Source organism: Lathyrus oleraceus, chromosome 4, assembly GCF_024323335.1.
Source record: "Lathyrus oleraceus cultivar Zhongwan6 chromosome 4, CAAS_Psat_ZW6_1.0, whole genome shotgun sequence".
Lineage (NCBI taxonomy): Eukaryota > Viridiplantae > Streptophyta > Magnoliopsida > Fabales > Fabaceae > Lathyrus > Lathyrus oleraceus.
The window spans coordinates 13,237,797-13,261,370 of NC_066582.1; the positions used below are offsets into that span (position 1 = coordinate 13,237,797).

Consider the following 23,574-nt stretch of genomic DNA (forward strand, 5'->3'; position numbering starts at 1 on the left):
AGCTAATCTTTCTTAAAGTGTTTTCCGATTCTTAAATTAAAATACAAAATTATAGAAAACCCATTTTTTCATTATAAAATAATTTAAATTTGACACAGATCTCGAGATAAACGTCTCACACAACAAAACCACCCCTTCAAAGCATAAACTACACATCTCCTTGTTGCTAGATCTACTATTGAGTCATCTTCGGTTCATTTATATAAAGAGAACCTCTACTGATCACTATTCATACCATTGTTTCGGCCATATATGATCAATTAACCTTTATTGATATTTCTCAAGAGATGAGATCATGTCAATTTTATCAAAGAGAAATAACAGCAAATATTTTACATTAGATAATCATGTGTCTGTAATATATATAAATAGAAGAAGTAGTTGATAAGGCTTTGCATTAAATTTATCATTTGCTCATGTAGTTTGCAGCATGTTATCTATCCCAGTGAATTTAGTTTCTGTATAATTTGCAATGAATTGCTTGTACCAGGTTGCAGATAATCTTGCAGTTCTCTTCAAAGTAGCATAATCCACATGGTAGAATCCATATCTTACTGTGTATCCATATATCCACTCAAAGTTATCAAGCAAGGACCATGCAAAGTATCCCCTCACATCTGCTCCTTTCCTGAATCAAACAAACCACACACAGTTGGACAAATTTCTTTCTTTCTCATAATAAGAATCCTTCCTATTGGTCTCTATTTTGTTCTTACCTTATTGCTATTGACAAGGCTTCTATGTGATTTTCCATGTACTGTATTCTCTTAAAATCATTAACTTGATCTTCCAATGTAAAATTGGGATCATCTTGTTGGCCATACCCTAAAATGTTTGGATTTATCAGAATCACACATAAAATTACTCAGACTTAAAAAAACAGTAATAGCTATTGTTTGCTTACCGTTTTCAGTGATGAACATTGGAGTATTATTGTACCTATCTTTCACATACGTAACAGTTTTCTCTATGCCTTGTGGATAAATATTAAACCAACTATATGGAGTCTGCAACATGACATTAAAATGGTGAAGCTGGAGGCAAAATGTGATATCAGTATAATAAGTTTGAAGGACGCTTACAGATTCTCCAATTGAGACACCGTTTTTCTCTCCACTTATCATGTATGAACCTTCTGTTCTTGAAATACCAAATCCAGAATCACACTTAGTGTATATGCAGTCTTGAACATAAAAAGATGTGTAGTAGTTTATGCCAATAAAATCCAATCCTTTCTTGAGTTTCTTTTTCTCACAGGTAGAAAATTTAGGTAAGATGCTTCCAAGAACTTCCTCCATCTCTTTGGGGTATTTACCAAATATGATTGGGTCCAAGAACCTGTGTTTTTATGAGGCATTCATTCTTAAACTTTTAGTGAATCAATAGAACAAACTATGTATTATTTAAAGGAGAATTATACCAATTGAAAGTGAACGATCTTGCTCTTTCGGTAGCCAATTTATCCGCTGTAGCATTGCTCATTGGTTCATACCATTCATGTGAAAGCACTATACCAATTTTTCCTCTCTGCTCAACCTGATACCATACTAACACAGACATGTAAACATTAGAAATAGTATCAAAAAATAAAAGTGATTGAATGTAGCACACGTGTTGGTGTCGTGCCAGAGTCTAGACTAGTATAATACAACACATATTTGATCTGAAGTGTCCGGTGCTAGATATTTGAAACAAAGAAACAACACATTACCTGGTATTTGGTTCTATAGATATCAACTGCAGATGCATGTGACAGGATAATATTATGGGCTGCAACAAAGGGCTCTTTTTCGGAATCACCTTCTTTGCAGTTTACCATTGCCAATGAGCCCGAGCAACGACTTGGAGGATATATACCTGAGCGGTAACCGAATGGCGCGACGTGATTTGGCTCATTGAATGTGACCCAATACTTAACTCTGTCACCAAATGTTTTGAAGCATAGGTCTGCATAAAATGCAAAATCTTCCTGTGATTGGGGACTTAACCATCCTCCATATCTGTCCTCTAGTTCTTGTGGGCTGTCATAGTGACTTAGAGTAACAAAGGGTTGAATACCTTTGAGCAGCAAGGCATCAAATAGTTTGTTATAGAAGTCAATGCCGGGCCAATTGATTTCTCCAAATCTACCCTCTGATTTCACAAGAATGCATATTACAACTAACAACCTTTAATAATTACAACATTATACAAAGATTTTGATAATGCAAAGAAGAAGCATACTTGGTAGAACTCTTGTCCATGATATGGAGAGTCTGTAACTATTTACTTTCAAAGCTTCCAATAGATCTATATCCTCCTGTTTTTTCATTCACATTCAAATTATCAAAATTGTATAATGAAAGCTGAATGAAACATTTGTGTGATAAAATGCTTATTTTTACACAAGATGGCCATCTTATTATATAAGCCTAAGTGTAACCAACTTAAGAGCAAAAGTCTCCAACAAACTAATTAGAATTTATAACTAACTTATTATACATAAAATTGAAATAAACTTTATGTATCACAAAATCTTATGCTAGGCCAGGAGTGAGTTGGTTTGGCTGCAAGTAGGCCAACATCTTGCAAAAGGCCGAGGCTATAACTTCTTTGACAAAGGGATATCTCTTGAGAAAATATATGAACCTCGAAACCAAGAAAGCATTTGAGATGGCCTAAATCTTTTATACTAGAGATTGCATCCAGTACAGTTTTTATGTTGGAAATATATGAGAAGTTTTACCTACAAGTATCAAATCATCAACATATGCTAATATTGTAGTAAAATATATAATTGTTATGTTTCTTTATCAATATGGAGTAATCAGACTTGGACTGAATGACTCCTAATTCAAGAAGGGTGAAGGTTAACTTATGGTTACATTGTCTACTAGTTTGTTTGAGGCTATATATGAATATATTAAGTTTACAAAGAAGATTTTAATTAGACTTTTAGTCTAGGAGGTATTTTCATGTAGAGTTCTTCGTCTAAGTCACCATGTAAAAAAATAGTATTTATGTCAAATTAGTATAAGTATTAATTTTGACAAGATGATAGAGATAAAAGAAGTACAATGGTTGTCATTTTGATGACATGAATACAAGTTTCATGATAATTTAGTCCTCGTGTTTGATTGAATTCTTTGGCAACAAATCTTTCTATGGTTCCATTGGTTAGGAATTTTAACTTGAAAATTTCATTCATAGTCTATGGTCTTTTTGTTAGGGGAAAGGACAGTTATGTCCCAAGTGTGATTGTTAGAGTGAGGTATTTAAGTTCATTATTGAGAGCTTGTTGCCAATTGGGGTCAAGGATGACAAAAGAATAATAATTTTTTGTTAAAAGTTTTGTGATTATTAGATATGTTATTATATGAAATGAAAGGGGATATGGGATAGAGAGTGTTAGAATGGTAATCTTGAAGGTATGTTGGAGATTTGTAAATTATATTAGATTTTGTTATTGGTGATATAGGTTAATTGTATATGTTATAGGGTAATTGAATGTAGAAGTAGTGGTTTTGGGTACAAATGAGAGATTGGAAGGTAGGTGTGGGTGAGTGAAATTGGTGGTGTCTACGTATTTTAGGGGTAAGTCATCAATTAGGTAAAATAAAGGTTTATAAGTGATGTTGGTCTGTGGTTGGTGGGTGGAAAAGGGAAAATATTTATAAAAAAATGTTTGACCCTAAATATGAAAAGTTGTTTGTTGTGAAATTCAAACATGATATGATCCTTGACATCATGTTTATTGCTTAAGTAAATCCATTTATTAGATCTAGAGTTCAGTTTTGTAGTTTTGTTGTTAGAAGTTAGTTGGATCGAACTCAAACACATTGGATGTAGCTGTAGTTTTTGGACCGAGTCAAAGACGGGATATTTCAACATAGTTGAAATATGAAGAGTGATGTAGTTGAAGTCTTGTCAGGTATATATTGTAGTAGGGGTGGCAAAATGGGTCGTCCGCCCCCGCCTTAAGTCCACCAAAAAAGGGGACGGGGCGGGCAAGCCCTCCAAGTTAAAAGTGGTGGGTTGGCAGACGGCGGACTTTCCCGCCTATTTTTTGTTTTTAATATATTAATAGGCTTATTTTTAGTTTTCACTTATTTTTTAGAATAATTTTTTATAAAATATCCTTTTAACAAATTTTACTTAAAATAATATTGCATATATTCACAAATAAATGTATAAAATAGAATCATCAACAAGTATTCCAAAATTATAGTTCAAGTATTAACCTTCAACCAACCAAAATAAATATTTTGAGTGCTTGATAACTAGGTTGGCGGGCCAATCCGCCCCTTTTTTTGGCTGGCTTAAGGCGGGATGGGCTTAAAGCAGGGCAGGCTGAGCGGGTAGGCGAACACAAAATCCCAACCCAATCCTCCATTTTTGGCGGGTGAGCGGGCCAGCCTGGCGGGCCATGGTCCGTTTTGCCACCCCTATATTATAGCATTCTGTTTACCATGGAATTTGACAAACAACCGCTAGTCCTCGCACTACAGGATTACCCGCAGGACTGACTAGATTGGTCCTAGAACATACGTGCAAAATATGTGTGATTGTGATATGCAACATTTTCATAAACGTTTGAGAACTTTGTTTTGCAATGATTCTTGAAATAAGTAAAGGTTTGAGATGTGAACTGTTTGATAAGTTTGGAAACACTTTGACTAACTATAGATGCAAGATAAGTGAATCAGTTAAATGAAATGCTTTGATAAATAAAATGATGTTTGAACATACATTTGCACTCGAATTCACTCTTTTCTCTTTATGACACATATACTTTGACAAGGGAATTTTTCAGTAGTTTCAAAATTGCCTCCATAAGTGCTTCCACGCGTTCCCTGTCTTGGATAAGGATGAACGATAATTATTTGTCCTATTTCTCAATTGTTTCTAGTCGAGCAGATCATTTAACTTCGCATGAATTTCCATTAAGTCCCCTGAACCATACAATGTACACATGGGCTTCGATTGGCTTCTCAAACTAGCATTTGGGTGTCGACAAGCTTATTGGAAAAAACTATCGAACACCTTAAAAGAAGATATGTTGACCTCAATCTTCTCATCACTCTTTTCCTCGCTTTACATCCACATTTCCCTTCTTCCATCGAAATGACCCCCTATGTCATCGGAATTCCTCTTCGACAAGCCAAACCAGCATCCACGTCATCACGTCGAAATCCCAGCTAACAGATTGCCCCCGAAAACGTTCCTTTTTAATTTGTTAATAGAAAAGTATGTTTTTGTCTGCTTATTTTGACGTATAGGCATTAGGGTCTACTAGTGTACTTACACATCATGATCATTTCTTTCCACCAAACCGTCTCATCGAGACGTGCACTTCTGAAATGTGATTATGGAATGTGATCATGGCTCCGGTTTCCCAGGAAATCATGGGGATTTGGAAAGAGAAACTTTTCCCCTACTTCATATTTGTCTGCTACGTGTCCCACGATGATGGACACATGTTGCAATTTAGCAATTGAAGGGTTTTCTCTCCATTATAAATTCCTTTCTTCTTCTTCATTTTTTTCTTTTTCACTTCTCAAAACTTCATCTTCTCTTTTTTCTCTACTAATATTTCTCCAGGAACTCCCCCAGAAACTTCTAGTTTTCAATATTTCTTTTAGATTTCCAACCCAGTTTCATCATGTCTACATCAAAAATCAAGAATACTAAGTCTTCTTCAAGTTTTAAGCTTCCAATGCCACCTTGCCAGAATATTTTAGGACCTAAAGTTTCCAAAAATCAGGAATATGTTCCTGAACCTCCACTTGAAGAAGAGAAAAGAAAGATCTATGAATCTCATGTACTTATCACTATTAGTATTTCTAGTAAGACTTATGCTTTTATGGGTCTTTTACCTGACCCAAATGCCAATTCTGAAAAGTTCTAAGAAGCGCTTGCCAAATTAGCCGATAAGGCCGCTGGCACTTCGACTGAGGTTACGACCCAAGTCAAAACTACTCCAACTTGACCTACAACATGTCCTTGACAGAACAACGACTTACAGTGGCTAGAGCATCTTATGATAGGCTTAAAATGTCTTTTCCTTTTTAATGCCCTTGTAATTTGATAATTTTGTTTCGTATTTTCTTGCGCATGCCCCCAGGGGATTGCCTTTTCGACATTATTCTTGTTGGGTTGTAAACACATTAAGCCATCTTGGCATTTTAATTAACATTTTGGCATTTCGATTTTAATGTATGTTATTCCAATATAATCTTTATTTCCTACAATGTAGGCTTATACCTTTTCAAATATTTGCCATTTAATCACAGGATTCTAAGATCATAAGTTAACTCTTTGATCTCGTATGCATTGTTCAAAAATACTTGAACAACTCGAAATGGACCTTCCCAATTAGGAGACCGTTTACCCAGAACTCGATTCTTTTGATCCATAAGTAGGATAACCTTCCATACTAAGTTTCCAACCGAAAATGCTTTAGTTTTAACTTTCTTGTTATAAGCCTTAGCTTCCCTTTCCTTTTGTCGAAATAATGTGTTTAACACTTTCAATCTCTCTTTGTCTAAATCCATTAATTCTTCTAACATCAAACTCCAATAATCTTCACATGGAATTTTGTGTTGCCTTTGGATCATTGCCGACTGTAAATATATTTCTATAGGAAGAATTAAATCATGTTTGTAAGTCAGGCGAAAAGGTGTGGTGTTTGTCGCTTCTTTAGGAGAGGTTCGACAAGCCCACAAAACTTGATCTAATGTCTTGTGCCAATTCTTTGGCTTTTGCCTAACATGTTTCTTGATCAAGCCAATGATTATCTTATTAGCTGCCTCGACATGGACATTGGCTTGAGCATAGTAAGGCATCGACGTTAGCAATTTAATCCCTATTTCGGATGCAAAATCCTTCATTTTTCGACCTGTAAACACAGACCCTTGGTCTGTTGTAATGGTTCCAGGAATCCCAAATCTATAGATAATGTGTTTTTGGATAAAATCTATGGTTGCCTTTTGATCTACTTTGACCAAAAAGGTCGCTTATATCCACTTAGTAAAATAATAAATTTCAACTAAGATGTACCTTTATTGTTTCGATGAAGCTGGATGAATCTCTCATACTAAATTCAAAGTCCATCCTCTAAACAGACAAGGCTTTACTATAGCATGTAACTCACTTGCAGGGGTATGATGGATACTCACATGCACTTGACATTCCTGATATCCTTTAGCAAATTCTTCATAGGCCAATAGACTCCTTGCCGAATCAACAACCACTTCATTTTATGTCCATCCCGGTGAGCACCACATGCACCGCTATGGACATTCTGCACACCTAAATATGTCTCACTTTCACAAAGGAATTTAAGTAAAATACCTTTGGGCGCCTTTTTAAATAATTTGTTCCCTATCAAGACATAACTCAAAGAACGATATTTAACTTTACGGTCAGTCAACCCTATTGGGTTTTCCAAATAGTCAACTATTGGCTTTCACCAATCTGTATTATCCATGTTATCTATGGTAAAAACCTCAAAGTTTTTAGAGTCTACAAAGCCCAATCTCATTGTCGACAAATCAGAAGGGGACAATTTTGTCACTAGGACTCTGACTCAGATCTTTATCAAGTCTTCTAACTTTCCTTTAGACACCTTATATCCTGAGGCAATTTAAGCCAAATCATTTGTCTCTTTATTTTCAGCTCGAGGCACATGACTTATGTCTATGAAATCAAACCGCTTTAATAGGCGATGCACAATAATGAAGTACATTATTAAATTTTCCTTGATGCATATGTTGGTTACTTGTTTAACAACTAACTCAAAGTCGCCTTTGAATTCGACTCTTCTTGCCCCCAAGTCCAACAAAATCTCAAGGCCAACTATTAGAGCCTCGTATTTAGCCTCATTATTAGAGTAGAATCTGTCGATCTTATATTTAAACTTGGTAGGAATCTTCTCATGAGAAATTATCAAGATTCCAATACCAATTCCATTTTGGTGACTAGAACCATCGAAGTATAACTTCCAAGGATAAAATCAGCAACTACCTACCCTTTCATTGCCTTTAGAGGCATATATGTTAGGGAATATTCAGTCAAAGCTAGTTCCCATTTACAAATTCGACTATGTAGAATTGGTTTGGACAACATGTGTTTAATAACATCAAAATGGGAAGATACATAAACATCATCAGGCTTTAAATAATGCTTTAGTTTTGTACAAGAGAAGTACAAGCAAAGGCACAACTTTTCTATCATGCTATACTTAGTTTCTGCATCATTTAGGGCCCGACAAAGGTAATAAATGGATCTTTTGACTCTATTATCATCTTCTTACGCTAACATACTCCCTATAGTTACATTTGATACTGATGTATATAATCTCATGCACCCATTTCTATAAAGAGGCTACAAAATTGGAGGTTATGTCAGGTATCCCATGATTTTATCGAATGCCTCTTGATGCTTCCATCACCATTCAAATTTATCTTTCTTCAAACGAAGCAATGGTGAAAAAACTTGGGTCTTTCCACTAAGGTTTGATATAAATCTTTGTAAGAAGTTTATTTTGCCAAGCAAGGACTGCAACTATTTCATAGTCTAAGGCGGTTTCGCCTCTCTAATGGCCTTGGTCTTATTTTGATTGATCTCAAATCCCTTTTTGTGGACCACAAAACCAAGGAAGTCACCTACTTGCACACAGAAAGCAAATTTCAGAGGATTCATTTTTAAAACATGCTTCCTCATTCTTTCATTCTTTCGAATGACTGTTAGAGGTGATCTAAATGATTCCCTTTTGAGGAAGACTTGATAACTATGTCATCAATATAAACGTGCATAAATGAATCTATAAAATCATGAAAGATCGAGTTCATTACCATGTGGTACATCGCACCAACATTTTTCAAGCCGAAGGGCATTATGACCCACTCCTAGGTGCCTAAGGCTCCGGGACATCAAAATGTCGTCTTCGGCACATCCTCATCTTGGAGTTCAAATGAACTTGCTTCTCAGGAGTCTTTCGATCTTAGCCTTGATTTTTGACATGATTTTTGGCGCAAACCTTCTGGGTGTCTGTTTGATTGGTTTGTTCCTAGATCTTATCGGCATCTTCAAATCTACCAAGTCTCTGCTACCCAGGCATTTCGTGGTAATCCCATGCAAACCAATATTTGTAATCCTTTAGTAATTGGATCACTTTGACCTTAAGGTCAGGGTCAATATTGGTACTTAAGTCGAAATCATTTGTAGTGCTTCTCACTCAAACATGATCCATGTCAGGGTCATTTCAACCTGTATGGCGGATTCCTGACATACCTTTTATTTCTGTCTCTTCATCCTCTTCTTCTCTGTCCCACCTAAAACCATACAATGGGTGCAAGTGGAGGGAGTAAAAATCTTTATCTAAGGGCCTATCAGCAAAGCCCATTGGTGTAGATGGTGCAATTCGCGCCAGCTGCCTGTCGAAATTGTGTTTGTCGACATGATTGACCTATGCTAAGAAATAACTTTGACCAACTTTAATATTTTCAATAATTCCATCTTCTTGCCAGATTGATACCCTCTGATGGAGTGTTAATGGAACTTCTCCAATACCACGTATCCACTCTCTTCCTAAAAGTTGATTATAATTTCCCCTGAGGCAATGACCATAAGAAGTGTTGGCCTTCTTATCATCCGCACTGTCATATCAACTTGTATTACCCCCATAGTGGTGCCGATTTTACCTTCATAGTTCAAGAGGACCATGTTGTGTGGGCTTAAATCAGTGTCAACTTTACTGGTCTTGTGTATTATCGAGTGAGGCATTAAATTGACTGTCGCGCCTCCGTCCACTAGCACCTTATTAATGCCAGTGTTTTCTGTCTTTGCCCTTATAAATAAAGGCTTAAGGTGGATCTTCATGCCACAATCAGGCCTTTTAAAGAAATAATTCTTCTCTTCGACACATTAGTTATTCAGAATGTAATAGTAGATTGGCTTTTGTCTAGCCATTTCGGCTTGCTCGCTTGTCGGAGGCTCTTCAACCTTCATTTCGCAGTTGTACTCAACTGGGAGCACCGAAATCACGTTGCAAACTACATCCAGAGATGGCTCAAAATCAGAATCAAAGTCATTGGTTGACATATCATATTCGATAAGTGGCGTTTCTTTCACCATTTTCCCTGTTTCCTCCTCCATATTTGGAGAGGGTGACTTCTCTTTCATCAGCTTCACTTCCTTGCCAATAGTCGTATTTGGTTAGGGTCTAATGCTGCTAGATTTATCAGTCTCCCTTTAAGCTTTTTTCTTCCTTTAGAACCTTCTCTATAGTCATGGGATTCTTCCCCAAATAAGTGCTAGGGACATAGGTTCTCTTTTGGGAAGTTTGTACTTCCTTCCGATAGGAGATTGAAGAACCTCTCTCCATCTCCCAAGTTTTCCATTTCTGATGGCTCGATCCATATTTCTCCATTGGTCTCGACCATATTCCCTGAGGGAAAATTAGATTTGGTCGATAAGTGTTTGGCATTGTTCCTTTCATAGGCCTCTCTTATTGTCGATGGGGGTCAGAGACAACCTATGGTTTAGAGGTATCCCTCAAGTCTTCTTTCCTCTTGCAAGTTTCACATCTTCCACCTGCTACACTACCTTTCTGTCAAAAATAACACTGCATTCGGGGCACAACATTGCCACAAACTTCTTGGATTTATACCTGCCCATAAATTCGACCAAAATTTCATCATCCTTTGGATAGGCCACCTTGATGTGCTCATACTCTAGGGTAGCCTTTTTGCCACCTTTTGTGTAGACATCTTTGTAGACTTCCACCATGTTGAATCTGCACTCGAGATCATCAGTAATCTCGATTTCTTGTAACTTTACCATAAGGACTTCAGTATCCTTAGTTACGTCCAAGTTACCATTGAGGCTCTCATTAGCCTTCAATTTTCCAAACTCAGCAGTTAAATCCCGGGCTACAACGCCTTTGGGACCTTAGACAACTTCTAGCATGTTAATCGACAACGACTCTTATCAGCGAACTTGAGTCGACCATCTTTAATTGCATTCCGCATGAGATCCCTGGAAAGGAAAGATTGTGAGGTTTTGTGACCCAAGAAATTATGATATTTACAAAATCCCCTTTTCTTTCGTTGTTCTAGAGGTGGTGTTTTAGCACCTGGTGGTACTATGATTTGGCCATCTGCAATAAGTAAATCAAAAATCTCATCACATTTAGTTACGTCGAAAGTGTAAGTTCTCTTAGGGAACTTATCATTTTTCTATGTTTCAACGGGATTCTTTCCATTCGACGACTTAAGTAATTCGCATACATATGGTGGCCCTTATTTTAACTCGGCCAAATTAACGTCATTTTCTTCGACGCACTTGATGTCTGACACCTAGTCATTGTCGTATACGTCTACAAACTCTACTCTTTCTTTCTTATTTCTAGTCGCCCTCAATTTTTCTACTTTTAGGCGCTCTACTTGTCGAACTCTATTGGAAAATTAGGCCATATCTCTCATATATTGTGTATCTAATTTCTTTCTGATAGAATAATCTAAACCCCCATATGCCATTTTAAAAAGCTCATGCTCAGGAACTTGTGTAAAACACCTTGCCTTAAGCAATCAGAACCGATTGAGGTAATCATCTATCAACTCAGCGAACTTTCACTTCACACTTGCTAGTTCTTTCAAACTAATCCTAGAATGCCCCATATAAAACTGCTCATGAAACAACTTTTCTAATTGATTCCAATTATTGATTGAATTTGGAGGAAGCATAGTGAACCGTGTAAAGGTGTTTTTAGTTAGAGAACTAGGGACATATACCAGTCTAAGATTCTCATTATTGGATATGTCCCCAACCTCAGTTGTATATCGAGCAATATGCTTAATTGTGGAATCGGTCGCATCACCAACAAATTTGGTAAACTTAGGGACTTTTCATCCTCTGGGGGGTCCTATTTGTAAGTTGTACTCAGTTAGAGGAGAAATATAATTGGTTCGACTACGGTCGCAATATTATTATGGCCTGCTAAATTGTCTTATCGAACTTTGTGTACCACTAAGTTTACATCTTAGTCTCTTCGAACCATGTGGACTTGAGGTGGGGGTTGTTCCACTTCGACAACCCTAGGTATATACTGTTGTTGTTGGCCCAAATTCTCCAAGTTTTCCTCATTGACTCCCCCTATGTTTTAGGGCGACGCTACCGGTCAAACTTTGAGGTTGTGGGCCGCCAAAAATGTTTTCTATTCGAGACATCTGGGTAGTCAGTTGTTGGTAACTTTGATGAGTATCTCGAATTAAGGGATTGGATACAATCCTTATTTGTCTAGTTAACATATTAACCATTTCATGGTTACTTCCGTACATCTGTTGCCTCATAACCAACATCGGATTGGACTTTATGAGTGGCAATACTTAAGCGCCAAACCCATTCCTCAACTGGGATTGGACATTTTGACTAGGATCACTTATGGCTGACCCCGAAGCCAAATGCGTATTAACGGGTGATAATACTGTGGAGGCATTATTTGAGAATGTCGAAGGGTTAGTATACAACCTTACCATTATCTACGTGGGTATCCCATATGGTTGTTCACGACCGGAAAAGGACGGCATGGTAAAACTAGGCATGTAAGGCCTAAAGTCACTAGGTACAGTGGGCCTAGGGGTTATAGGGATGCCATTAGTTATAGATGGAGGCACCACAATCTCTTATTTCCATTTAGGTGATGGGATTGGTCGAATTCACAGGCATTGAACCCACGTTCATAGGACCAAAAGTACCCTCACTTGTGTTAGTGCTTATACCGGTGCTTCTAAAACTAGACATCCTTGTACATCTCTTAGATATCCTTTCGTGGTTTCTAGTTATCGAACCACTCCTAAGTCTCATGAACTCTCACAATTTTTAGCAAAATCTTCAAAAACTAAAGTAAACAAAACAAATTTTTAAATACGATGTTGCACGAAGTCCCGCTGGGTGTGCCAATTTGTTTACCGTGGAATTCGGTAAACAACCGCTAGTTCTCCCACGACAGGGTTACTGTAGGACCCACTAGATTGGTCCTAGAACATACATGCAAAATGTGTGTGATTTTGATATGCAACGTTTTCATAAACATTTGAGAACCTTGTTTTACAATGATTCTTGAAATAAGTAAAGGTTTGAGATGTGAACTATTTGACAAGTTTAGAAACACTTCAACTAACTATAGATGCAAGATAAATGAACAAGTTAAATGAAATACTTTGATAAATAAAATGGTGTTTGAACATGCATTTGCACTCGAATTCACTCTTTTCTCTCTTTGACACTAATACTTTGAGTAAGTGACTTTTTCAGTAGTTTCAACACATGGATTTCCCTAAGTTATAATCCTTATTTATAGAAAAATGAGATAACTACTTTCCAATGGGTCTTTCTTCCCTGCTTGCCACGTGATTTCCACATTCTTTTTTCCCCATCTAAGTCACGATGTAAAAAAATAGTATTTATGTCAAGTTAGTGTAAGTACCAATTTTGAAAAGATGATAGAGATAAAAGAAGTCCAATGGTTGTCATTTTGATGACATGAATAAAACTTTCATGATAACTTAGTCCTCCTGTTTGATTAAAGTCTTTGGCAATAAGACATACATTATCTCTTTTTATGGTTCCATTGGTTAGGAATTTTAACTTTAAAACTCATTTATAGTCTACGGCTTTTTTGTTAGGGGGGAGGGAAGTTATGTCCCAAGTGTGATTGTTAGTGAGGTACTTAAGTTCATTATTGAGAGCTTATTGCCAATTGAGGTCAAGGATGACAAAAGAATAAGAAGTGGGGTCATTGGTTGAGGATAATTTTATATTAAAAGTTTTGTTATTATTAGATATGTTATTATATGAAATGAAAGTGGATATGGGATAAAGAGTGTTACCATGGTAATCTTGAAGGTATGTTGGAGATTTGTAAATCATATTGGATTTCCTTATTGGTGATATAGATTAACTGTATATGTTATAGGGTAATTAAATGTAGAAGTAATGGTTCTAGGTACAAATGAGGGATTGGAAGGTAGGTGTGGTTTTGTGAAATTGGTGGTGTCTAGGTATTTTAGGGGTAAGTCATCAATTGGGTAAAATAAAGGTTTATAAGTGATGTTGGTTTGAGGTTGGTTGGTGGAAAAGGGAAAATATTTTAAAAAAAATATGTGACCCTAGATATGAAAAGTTGTTTATTGTGAAATTCAAACATGATCTGACCCTTGACACCATGTTTATTGCTTAAGTAAATACATTTACTAGATCTAGAGTCCAACTTTGTAGCTTTGTTGTTAGAAGCTAGTTGGATCATACTCAAACACATTGGATGTAGCTGCAGTTTTTCGATCGAGTCAAAGACTAGATATTTCAACAGAGTTGAAATATGAAGAGTAATATAGTTGAAGTATTGTCATGTATATATTTTAGCATTCAGCATGTATGTAATAGTTCTGTATGTCATGTAATGGTTTAATCTTCATACATTAGATACATATGCTAGTAGTCTATAAATAGGTTGTGCTCTCTCACTTGTAAGAGAGATGGTTGGTGAGTCACTTGTAAAAAATAACATTCTTTATGAAAGTGAATGAAAAATTATTTTTTGACCATCTTTGTCATCTCTTCTCTGTCATTTTTTCTTGAATCTAAAAGTTTCTTAGTTTTCAAGAAACTCTCTTGTTCTCATAGTATTACTTTGTTCTCAGCATTGAATTTCTCAACAAACCGGTGCAATGAGCATGGATCAAGATTCATTCACCAAAGTATGAGATCAATAAATTCATATGAGAAAATGATTTCAGATTATGGAGCTTGAAGATGCGAGCCCTTCTTGGTCAGCAAGGTCTGCTAGAAGTGCTGAAGGGATCTGAAAAACATTGATGTTTCCCTAACAGAGAGGGAAAAGATAACGATGATTGAGAAAGCCCACAATGTCATCATATTGAGCCTTGGTGATAAGGTTCTAAGGCAGGTCTTAAAGGAGAAAATTGCAGCAACAATGTGGATGAAACTTGAAGGTTTGTACATGACCAAATCTTTGGCTAATAGTCTCTATCTGAAATAAGCTTTGTATTCATTCAAGATGAGTGAAGACAAAGTACTGAATGAGAAATTGGATATGTTCAACAAATTGATTATTGATCTAAAAAAGATGATGTCATCATCACTGATGAAGATCAAACATTGTTGATGTTGTGTGTTTTACCAAGATCCCATGCTCATTTCAAAGAAACTCTCTTGTATGGAAGAAAGTCCATGACCTTTCAAGAAGTTCAATTGGCATTGTATTCTAAGGACTTGAACAAGAGGAAGGATCATAAGTCATATTCAGTTGAAGAAGGCTTGTCAATAAAGGGAAAATTCTCGAAGAAAGATGATAAGTTTGAGAAGAAGAAACTTAAAGTTCGACAAAAGTCTAATGGTGGTGATGCTTCTCCGATTAAGTGTAACCACTGTAAGAAGGAAGGTCATACAAGAAAGGTGTGTCCTGACAAGCTAAATAGTTATGGTGATAACAAGGATAATGGCATTGTATCCATTATTCAAGATGATTATGAATCATTTGATGTCCTGGTGCTTTCGAGAAACAACTATAGTAATGAATGGATTATGGATTCAGGTTGAAATTGGCACATGACTCCAAAAAAAGATGTGTTTGAAGGATTATTTGATCAAGAAGGTGGGTAAGTTATGTTGGGAAACAATAGAGCCTGCAAGATTGTAGGGATTGGATTTGTGAGTTTCAAGCTCCATGATGAAACCATAAGTTTGTTGACAGGTGTCAGGTATGTACCTGATCTGAAGATAAATTTGATTTCTCTTGGTGAGTTCGACAAGAAATAACATGTTTTCAAAAGTGAGCATGGTATCCTGAGAATCATGAAGGGGTCTAAGGAAGTTTTGATAGGCATCAAGAAGCAAGACTTGTATTCTTTTGAAGTTGAGGTCATAAGTGGCTCAACTGATATTGCATCATTGAAGCACTTGACAAAGACTGAGTTATGGCACATGAGACTTGACCATGCCAGTGAAAAGGACTGGTCAAATTAGGAAAGAAAAATATGTTAGGTGGTGATAAGGTCGAAAAGCTGAAGTTTTATGAACTGTGTGTATTTGGTAAGCCTACAGAGTGAAGTTCAACAAAGGCCAACAAAGAACAAATGGATCTATTGATTATATTCATGTTGATCTTTGGGTACCTGCAAGAAATCCATCACACTCTGGTGCAAGGTGGTTATTCATGAAAGCTTTGGATACTCATTTAGAAAACTAAGGATGAAACTTTTGGAAACTTCAAAAGTTGGGAAAATCTGGTGGAAACTCAGAATGGAAGGAAGTTCAAGAGATTAAGGATATATAATGGCCTTGAGTTCTACATTGATGAATTTAACATTTATTGTGCTATGTTTTGGGTTGCAAGGCACAAAACTGTTGCAGGCACACCCCAGCAAAATGGCCTGGCTGAAAGGATCAATCGAACTATCATAGAAAGGGTGAGATGCATGTTGGTTAGTGCTAGGTTGAAAAGGGTATTTTCGGCTGAGGCTATTGTTATTGCAACCTACTTGATAAATAGGTGTCCCTCGACTACGTTAGGGATGAAGACACCTGAAGAAGTCTAGTCAGGTCATCCATTAAATCTCGACAGACTTAGGGTATTTAGATGTGTAGCCTATGCTCACATTAAGCAAGATAAAGTTGAGCATAGAGCTGTGAGATGCATGTTTTAAGAATATTGTTTTAACCATATTTGTAATACCTTCTCTATATCTTATCTTCTTGAATCTAAAAGTTTCTTGGTTTTCAAGAAACTCTCTCGTGCTCACAATATTACTTTGTTCTTGGCATTGAATTTCTCAACAAGTTTAATTCAGTTTATTTTGAAACTAATGGCATAGACTAAACATCCAAAAAGTTTTAGACTAGTATAATCAGGATTAGTATGAAAAATAAAACTAAAAGGTATTTGATAGTGGATTTTTCTGAAGGAAATCTATTGATTATAAAAATAGCATGAGAAATGACAAGTGCAAAAAAAATGTTTAGGCAAGTTGGACTAAAAATATAGGGCACATGTTACCCATAAGAGGTGTTAGTGCTTCCTTTCAATTATGTCATTGTGTTGATGTGTGTGAATATAGGAGGTTTGATGATGGATTATGTATAAAATATTTTAAGTATAAACTCAAGGTCATTATCACACCTTACTCTTTTGGCATAAATTTGAAATTGAGTTTGAACATAGGATATAAAATATTTGACAAGATTAGAAGTTTCATATTTAAGTTTCATGAGGAAAATTTAGAAAAACTTAATGTAATCATTAACAATAGTAATAAAATATTTATATCCTAGCATGAATAAGGTATAAAAATGACCCAATATGTCCTTATGTATGAGGTCAAAACATTTTACAAAAGAAGATGGGTTGTCCTTAAAGAGAAGTCTTTTGTGTTTGACGATGGGGTAATATCTTTATACATGTTATGTAAAGGAAGATATTTATTAATGTGCATGATAGTATCCTAATATGGGTGGCCAAATTTATTGTGCCACAACTTACAATTATTTATAGTAAGATGTTCTTGAACTAAGGATAAACCTATTTGAATTAGCAATATGGATAGAAGGAAATATGAGCAAATATAAGCCATGTTGAAGCTTAGTTGCAACAATATTCTATAGGGTATGGTTCCCGTGTATGAAGACGTGAAAGTAAAACATGTTGTTGCTGAGTAGTAAATCCAATTAGATTAGCTTCAAGTGTGTCTTCATGATGGTTTTGATGATCTTTTATTCTCATGTCTTCAAGAGTGAAAGATTATGCTAGGTTTTTCTTCTTGAGATATGGGGGGAATGTTGTGTTTATTGAAGTTGAGTTCTACAATGTTTCCTGGTTTGTTATAATAGGCATAAATTTTGATGCATCTCCCACAACCAATATTAAAAAAAATCTTACGCTATAATCCATAGGGTGGTTTTTGGTTAAGGGTTTTAATAGTTAAGTAATAACCTTTTCTTCTTCAAGGGTGTGATGCGATGTCTTTCTTATTGATTGATAAAGGAGAAAACTTTATTGATGTGTGGGAGGGGATGAATTAACATGATTTGGAAGCATATTGCTCGTTTAATCCCTTAAGAAAACTAATTACATAATCATTTTCTCTCTAACTCTTGTTGATTTGTAGGATATGCAAGAACACTTAATAATGCAACTGTACGTGGGAAGAGGTTAGAGGTTATCAAGATCCTATCAAAGTTTCTTGAGTGTGGTGAAGAATTGGGTGATATTTCGTCTGCCTTTCTTGAGTGAGTAAATCTCCTCTTAAAGGTTGGAGATTCGAAAGATATCGTAATGGTTGTAGTTGTCTTTGAGCTCTTGCCAAAATTTAGGCAATGAATTCATCTAAAAAAATGCTTTCAGCTATCTTCAATTCAATGGAGTTTGTCATCCAATCCATTACCATCTATCCTGAGTAAGAGAGGTTTATTTTGAGGATCTAGGAGGAGTTAGGTTCGTCAAGAAACCCTTTTTTTTTAAAGAACGATGACTTTGATGGATATAGACCATGTGTTATAATTGGTATTTTTCAGAGATTGTGAAACGACGGCGAATCTAGGATTGTTGCAAGGATTCATGAAAAAATGATCTAACATATCTCTTTGATATGTTCAGTTATGATTTTGATTTTGAACGATGGAAGTAAGTTGTTCATTGGTTGAATAAGTGTTTGTAGGTTATGGTGGTGGTGTAGGTGGATCATTATCGATGATATCATCGTTGGTATTTATCGTTCGAGAAGATAAAAATGAAGGGGAGGGAAGACAAAGAATTGTGTTTTTGAAGAGAGACATAGATAGGGTTGAACAAAATGTAAAATCTTTAGATTGACAATGATAATCTCAAAATTAGTTAATAAAGAGTTAAGAAATTTTGAATATACAGTGAAAAATGAACAAATGAGAAGATTGATGATAATTCTAATAATATGATACCTTGATAATATGACACCTTGTTAACACTTGACAAGTTGTATAATAACAAACATAAATACTAAATATAATGAAAGTTAATGTCATTTGTATAATAAAATGCTTAATTTATACACAAGATGACCATCTTATTATATAGACCTAAGTGTAATTAACTTAAGATTAAAAACCTTTAACAAATTCTCTAACAAACTAATTAGAATTATAATCAATTTATTATACATAAAATTAAAATAAAGTTTAGACATTAAAGTTATATATATATATATATATATATATATATATATATATATATATATATATATATATAAATTAATTAATTAAATAAATAGTATCAATCATTACTTTTCCATTCAAAATATAAAAAAATTATATAGTTTTCAACAATCCATTACTCTTGTGTGGGTTCAATTGAATTTTCCAACATATTTTTTATATATTTTATACTTTTAAATTTTTAAATTTTTTTGCACTACTAATTTTAAAAAAATGGTTTTATTTTTATTATTTTTAATTTTTTTACATTTTAGACCGGACATAACAAAATTTTAAAAAAATGCTATAAAAACAATATTATTAAAATTTAATTAACAATGACATTTTATACTATCAATTAATTAAAACGTCAAGTTTTTATGTATTTGATTTTTTAAAATCAAATTTAATTTAAAATACTACTTAAATAATTGGATGTGATGCAAGAAGATGTAAAACTTTTTATTCTCGAGATATCAATTAATCTCATAATATTATATCAGTTTATTAATTGTATTGAAAAATAATTACAAGATGAAGATAGAATAGACATAACTCAATCAAGAGTTATTATGCACGCAAGAGGCATGGATACATATAATATTATTATTACTTTGAAATGAGAAAGACTTGGACATGTGGATAATTTATAATATTCTTTTTCATAAAATGACAGTTTTGGACACATGTGGATTATAGTTTATATGGATATAGTAACTATTTATATGAAACCACGTTGGTAACCAACCTGGTATCTATGATAATGATCAACTGCTATATCTCCATTACTTCCATCTACTATTATCTTTGTATCTGCTAATATCACATTAATCAAACTCTAAACAATTTAAGAATGAACCATATTTAGTAACATTTAATTTGTAGATTAAAAAGATAATTACCTCCGTGAGTGAAGTTATCCCAATTACTTTGTCCCTTACCATTAATGTTATAACCACCTTCATACTGTAATAACAAGATTCATTTAATATATATAGATTAATTGACTTTAATTTCGATTAATAAACTATATAGTATTAAGTAATACCTGGTAAGAAGAAGAAGCAGTTCCAAACAGAAACTTCTTAGGGAATGGAGAGAGATCATCATCATCCACAGCACTTGAATGATGAAGCAGAAGCAACAATATCTCGAGAAACAGAGTCTTCAATAACAATCTTACCATCTTTTGGGGTTTAAATTAATGTCCTACATGATTTGAGTTATTGTGTTCTTATTATATGTATACTGCTATTAATTTATTGGTCACGTGGAACACGGTTAGTTTTTTTATTTATTTATTAGTTAACAAAATAATTTATTCCCGATAGTTAATTAATAAATTCTGAGATTGAAATCAAATGATTAATTAACTCTTTTTTAAGGTTTCATAAATAGAAATTTGAGAGTATTCGAGTTTCACATTTCGTCTAAAACAATTATTCATGGAACTTTATTTAGATTCCGATCAAACTCTAGAGATCTCAAAAGGTAACTCAAGACCAATATATATATATATATATATATATATAAAATAGAGAAAAATAGAAGTATTACGTCACCCTCATTAAACTCTTTCCTCGATATACGCTTGTCATGCCACTTTTTAGTTCTTTCTTTATAGATCCGGGCATTCTCGTATGCGTCTAATCTAAGTTCTTTCGGTTCATGGATATCTAAAATTCTCTTCTCGCCTGTAGCAGTATAATAATTTAGATTAAGGGTCTTAACGGTCCAATAAGCTTTATGCTCTAATTCTACCAGTAGATGACACGATTTTCCATAAACTAGCTTAAATGGCGTGGTTCCTATCGGGATCTTATAAGCTGTCTTATACACCATAGAGCTTCGTGTAACTTTGAAGACCAATATTTCCTAGAGGTGGGAACTGTTGTTTTTAAGATTTTCTTAATTTCTCTATTTGAGACCTCTACTTGCCCACTTGTTTGTGGGTGATAGGGTATTGCTACGTGGTGTCGGGCTCCATATTCCAGTAACAGTTTTTCAAAGATCTTTGAAATGAAAGGGAGCCACCATCACTGATGACAAGTCTCGGCATACCGAATCTAGGAAAGATTATATGCTTGAAGAGCCTAATTACTACTCGCGCGTCATTTGTTGGAGAGGCTATAGCCTCGATCCATTTCGATATGTAATCAACAGCAAGGAATATGTACTTTTTACCAAAAGAAGATGCGAATGGTCCCATGAAATCAATTCCCCACACGTCAAAGACTTCTACTTCCAAAATACCTTTAAGTGGCATTTCGTCGCATCTAGAGATGTTGCCAGTGCGTTGGAAGTCTCTTGCTTGTATGCTTGAGCAACTAAAGTCTCTTGCTTGTGTGCTTAAGCAATTGTAATAAGTGGTGTTTATAGTGAAATTCTTTAGAAGTGCAAGGGGACTAGACTACTACTCTCGTTTTATGGGAGGAACCAGTATAAAATTATTGTGTGTCTCTCTTTCACTCTCTATCTCTGAACTTGTTTTTATCCGCTGCAAACACTTGACTCTTATCATCTGATAAGAGATTTTTAGAAAAGAAAGAAAAAGTTAACACAATTCAACCTCCATTCTTGTGTTTTTCTCACCTTCACTAACTGCGTCGATCCACCTTTTGGAAGGAAGACTTACCGCTTCACTCTGATGTTTTTTGTTTGGTTGGAAGTCAACCCTAAACTTCATTTTTTTTCTTGTATAAGGAGGGTTCGTGAGTATAACCTACTAAAATCTCTCAAGTTTATTGGATACTCTCAAGATCAATTATTGAAAAGAGGAGTACGTCTTTTTCTTTGTTTGACCGACCCTCTATAATTTTTGGTGTTCTCTCTTTTCCCTTAACTCTTTAATTTTTGCAATTTCTATTCTTCTAATTTATTTTCCGCTACTTAAATATTAAAAACTCTGATTTTGATCCAAAATGTTTTTCAAAATCACGCAATTCACCCTCTCTTGTGTGGGAGGTCATATGTTCAACATAATTGAGCAAGTCCTGCAAGCTTGAACTTCTAAGATAGAAAGAATTCAACAATACAACTCAAATAAATACATTGATCAACCAAAATCTTCTTCAAAAACAATATTGTTCACCAAGACAAGAAGGAAAGGAAGCCAATGAACAATAAAAATATTCATTTATATAAGTGTCAAATATCTGAACACTTTGTTGATGAGAGTAAAGGAATACACATTCCAAGAAGATCAAACAACACATACAATGAGGCACACATGACACATGGTAAAAGTGACTCAGATTATAATCTTATCTTACTCATAAAAACAACAAATGACGAGTTGGGGAACATTAATGGATGGTAGTTAGACACAATGTGTTCAAACTACATGACAAGCCATAAAGAGTGGCTTATCAGCTTTGATGACTCAAGAAAGACAATAATCTGATTTGCAGACAATAGAACCATCCCATTAGAAGGAGTTTGATATGTTTTGGTTGATGGCAGCCAAGGTAATCAAGCACTTGTTACAAGTATGCTAATTTAATTGACATATATTATTATTTAAAGTTGATTGTTTATCCATTTCATTCGAAGCTGAATCAAACTGTTCACTGATTAATTTTGAGTTCGAAAAACATTGTGAGCTAAATCAAATTTGACTTTAACTCTATTCATTTTCAGTCCTAAAAAAATAGAAAGTTACCTTTGAGCAGCAAGGAATCAAATAGTTTGTTATAGAAGTCAATGCCAGGCCAATTGATTTCTCCAAACCTACCATCTGTTTCACAAGAATGCATATTACAACTAACAATCTTTGTTAATTACAACATTGTACAAAGATTTTGATAATGCAAAGAAAGAAGCATACTTGGTACAATTCTTGTCCATGATATGGAGAGTCGGTAACTATTTACTTTCAAAGCTTCCAATAGATCTATATCCTCCTGTTTATTCATTTATAACATTTCATGAATATATATATATATATATATATATATATATATATATATATATATATATATATATATATATATATATATATATATATATATATATATATATATATATATATATATATATATATATATATATATATATATGTATTATTTATTTCCGATATTAGCGTGATAAAATCTTGTGTTTGGTTAGGAGGTTTACGTAGTTAATACTCCTGTTTAGTTTGAAGGTTTAACCTAGTGTTAAAATCTCTCGTTTGATTTAAGATTGTCATGGTGGTAAAATCTCGTGTTAGTTGGGAGTTGTCCGTAATTAAAATTCTAGTTTGGATTGGAGGATAGCTAGTGTAAAACTCATGTTTGCTTGTAAGGGGGTTTGTGGATAAAATCTATAAAAATATCACATCATAGTGGAAACTCTCAAGATTAAATTCTT

General features: G+C 34.6%; 1 protein-coding gene across 2 annotated transcripts; it reads right to left on the reverse strand.

Moving 5' to 3' along the window:
• Positions 1-251: 251 nt before the first annotated feature.
• LOC127138386 (beta-glucosidase 46) lies at positions 252-20,458 on the reverse strand. 2 transcript variants are annotated; one of them, XM_051064822.1, is made up of 10 exons: positions 20,273-20,458; positions 20,127-20,190; positions 19,973-20,037; positions 2,224-2,299; positions 1,712-2,133; positions 1,421-1,536; positions 1,083-1,338; positions 905-1,007; positions 717-825; positions 252-628 (listed from the first exon to the last, which is right to left on the reverse strand). In XM_051064822.1, the coding sequence occupies exons 1-10, from the start codon at positions 20,408-20,410 to the stop codon at positions 415-417; spliced, it is 1,563 nt and encodes a 520-aa protein (XP_050920779.1). In that variant the 5' UTR covers positions 20,411-20,458; the 3' UTR covers positions 252-414. The 2 variants fall into 2 exon arrangements, with proteins under 2 accessions (XP_050920779.1, XP_050920778.1); XM_051064821.1 differs by having other exon boundaries at positions 19,973-20,040.
• Positions 20,459-23,574: the final 3,116 nt, after the last annotated feature.

What these genes read in the sequence shown, in the direction of transcription:
- LOC127138386 (XM_051064821.1), bottom strand. Translation starts at nt 20,410, where the DNA reads ATGGTAAGATTGTTATTGAAGACTCTGTTTCTCGAGATATTGTTGCTT. An exon ending in AATGTTCATCACTGAAAACG is followed by an intron (nt 826 to 904) that starts GTAAGCAAACAA and finishes CAAACATTTTAG; the next exon opens with GGTATGGCCAACAAGATGAT. An exon ending in GCCTTGTCAATAGCAATAAG is followed by an intron (nt 629 to 716) that starts GTAAGAACAAAA and finishes TGTTTGATTCAG; the next exon opens with GAAAGGAGCAGATGTGAGGG.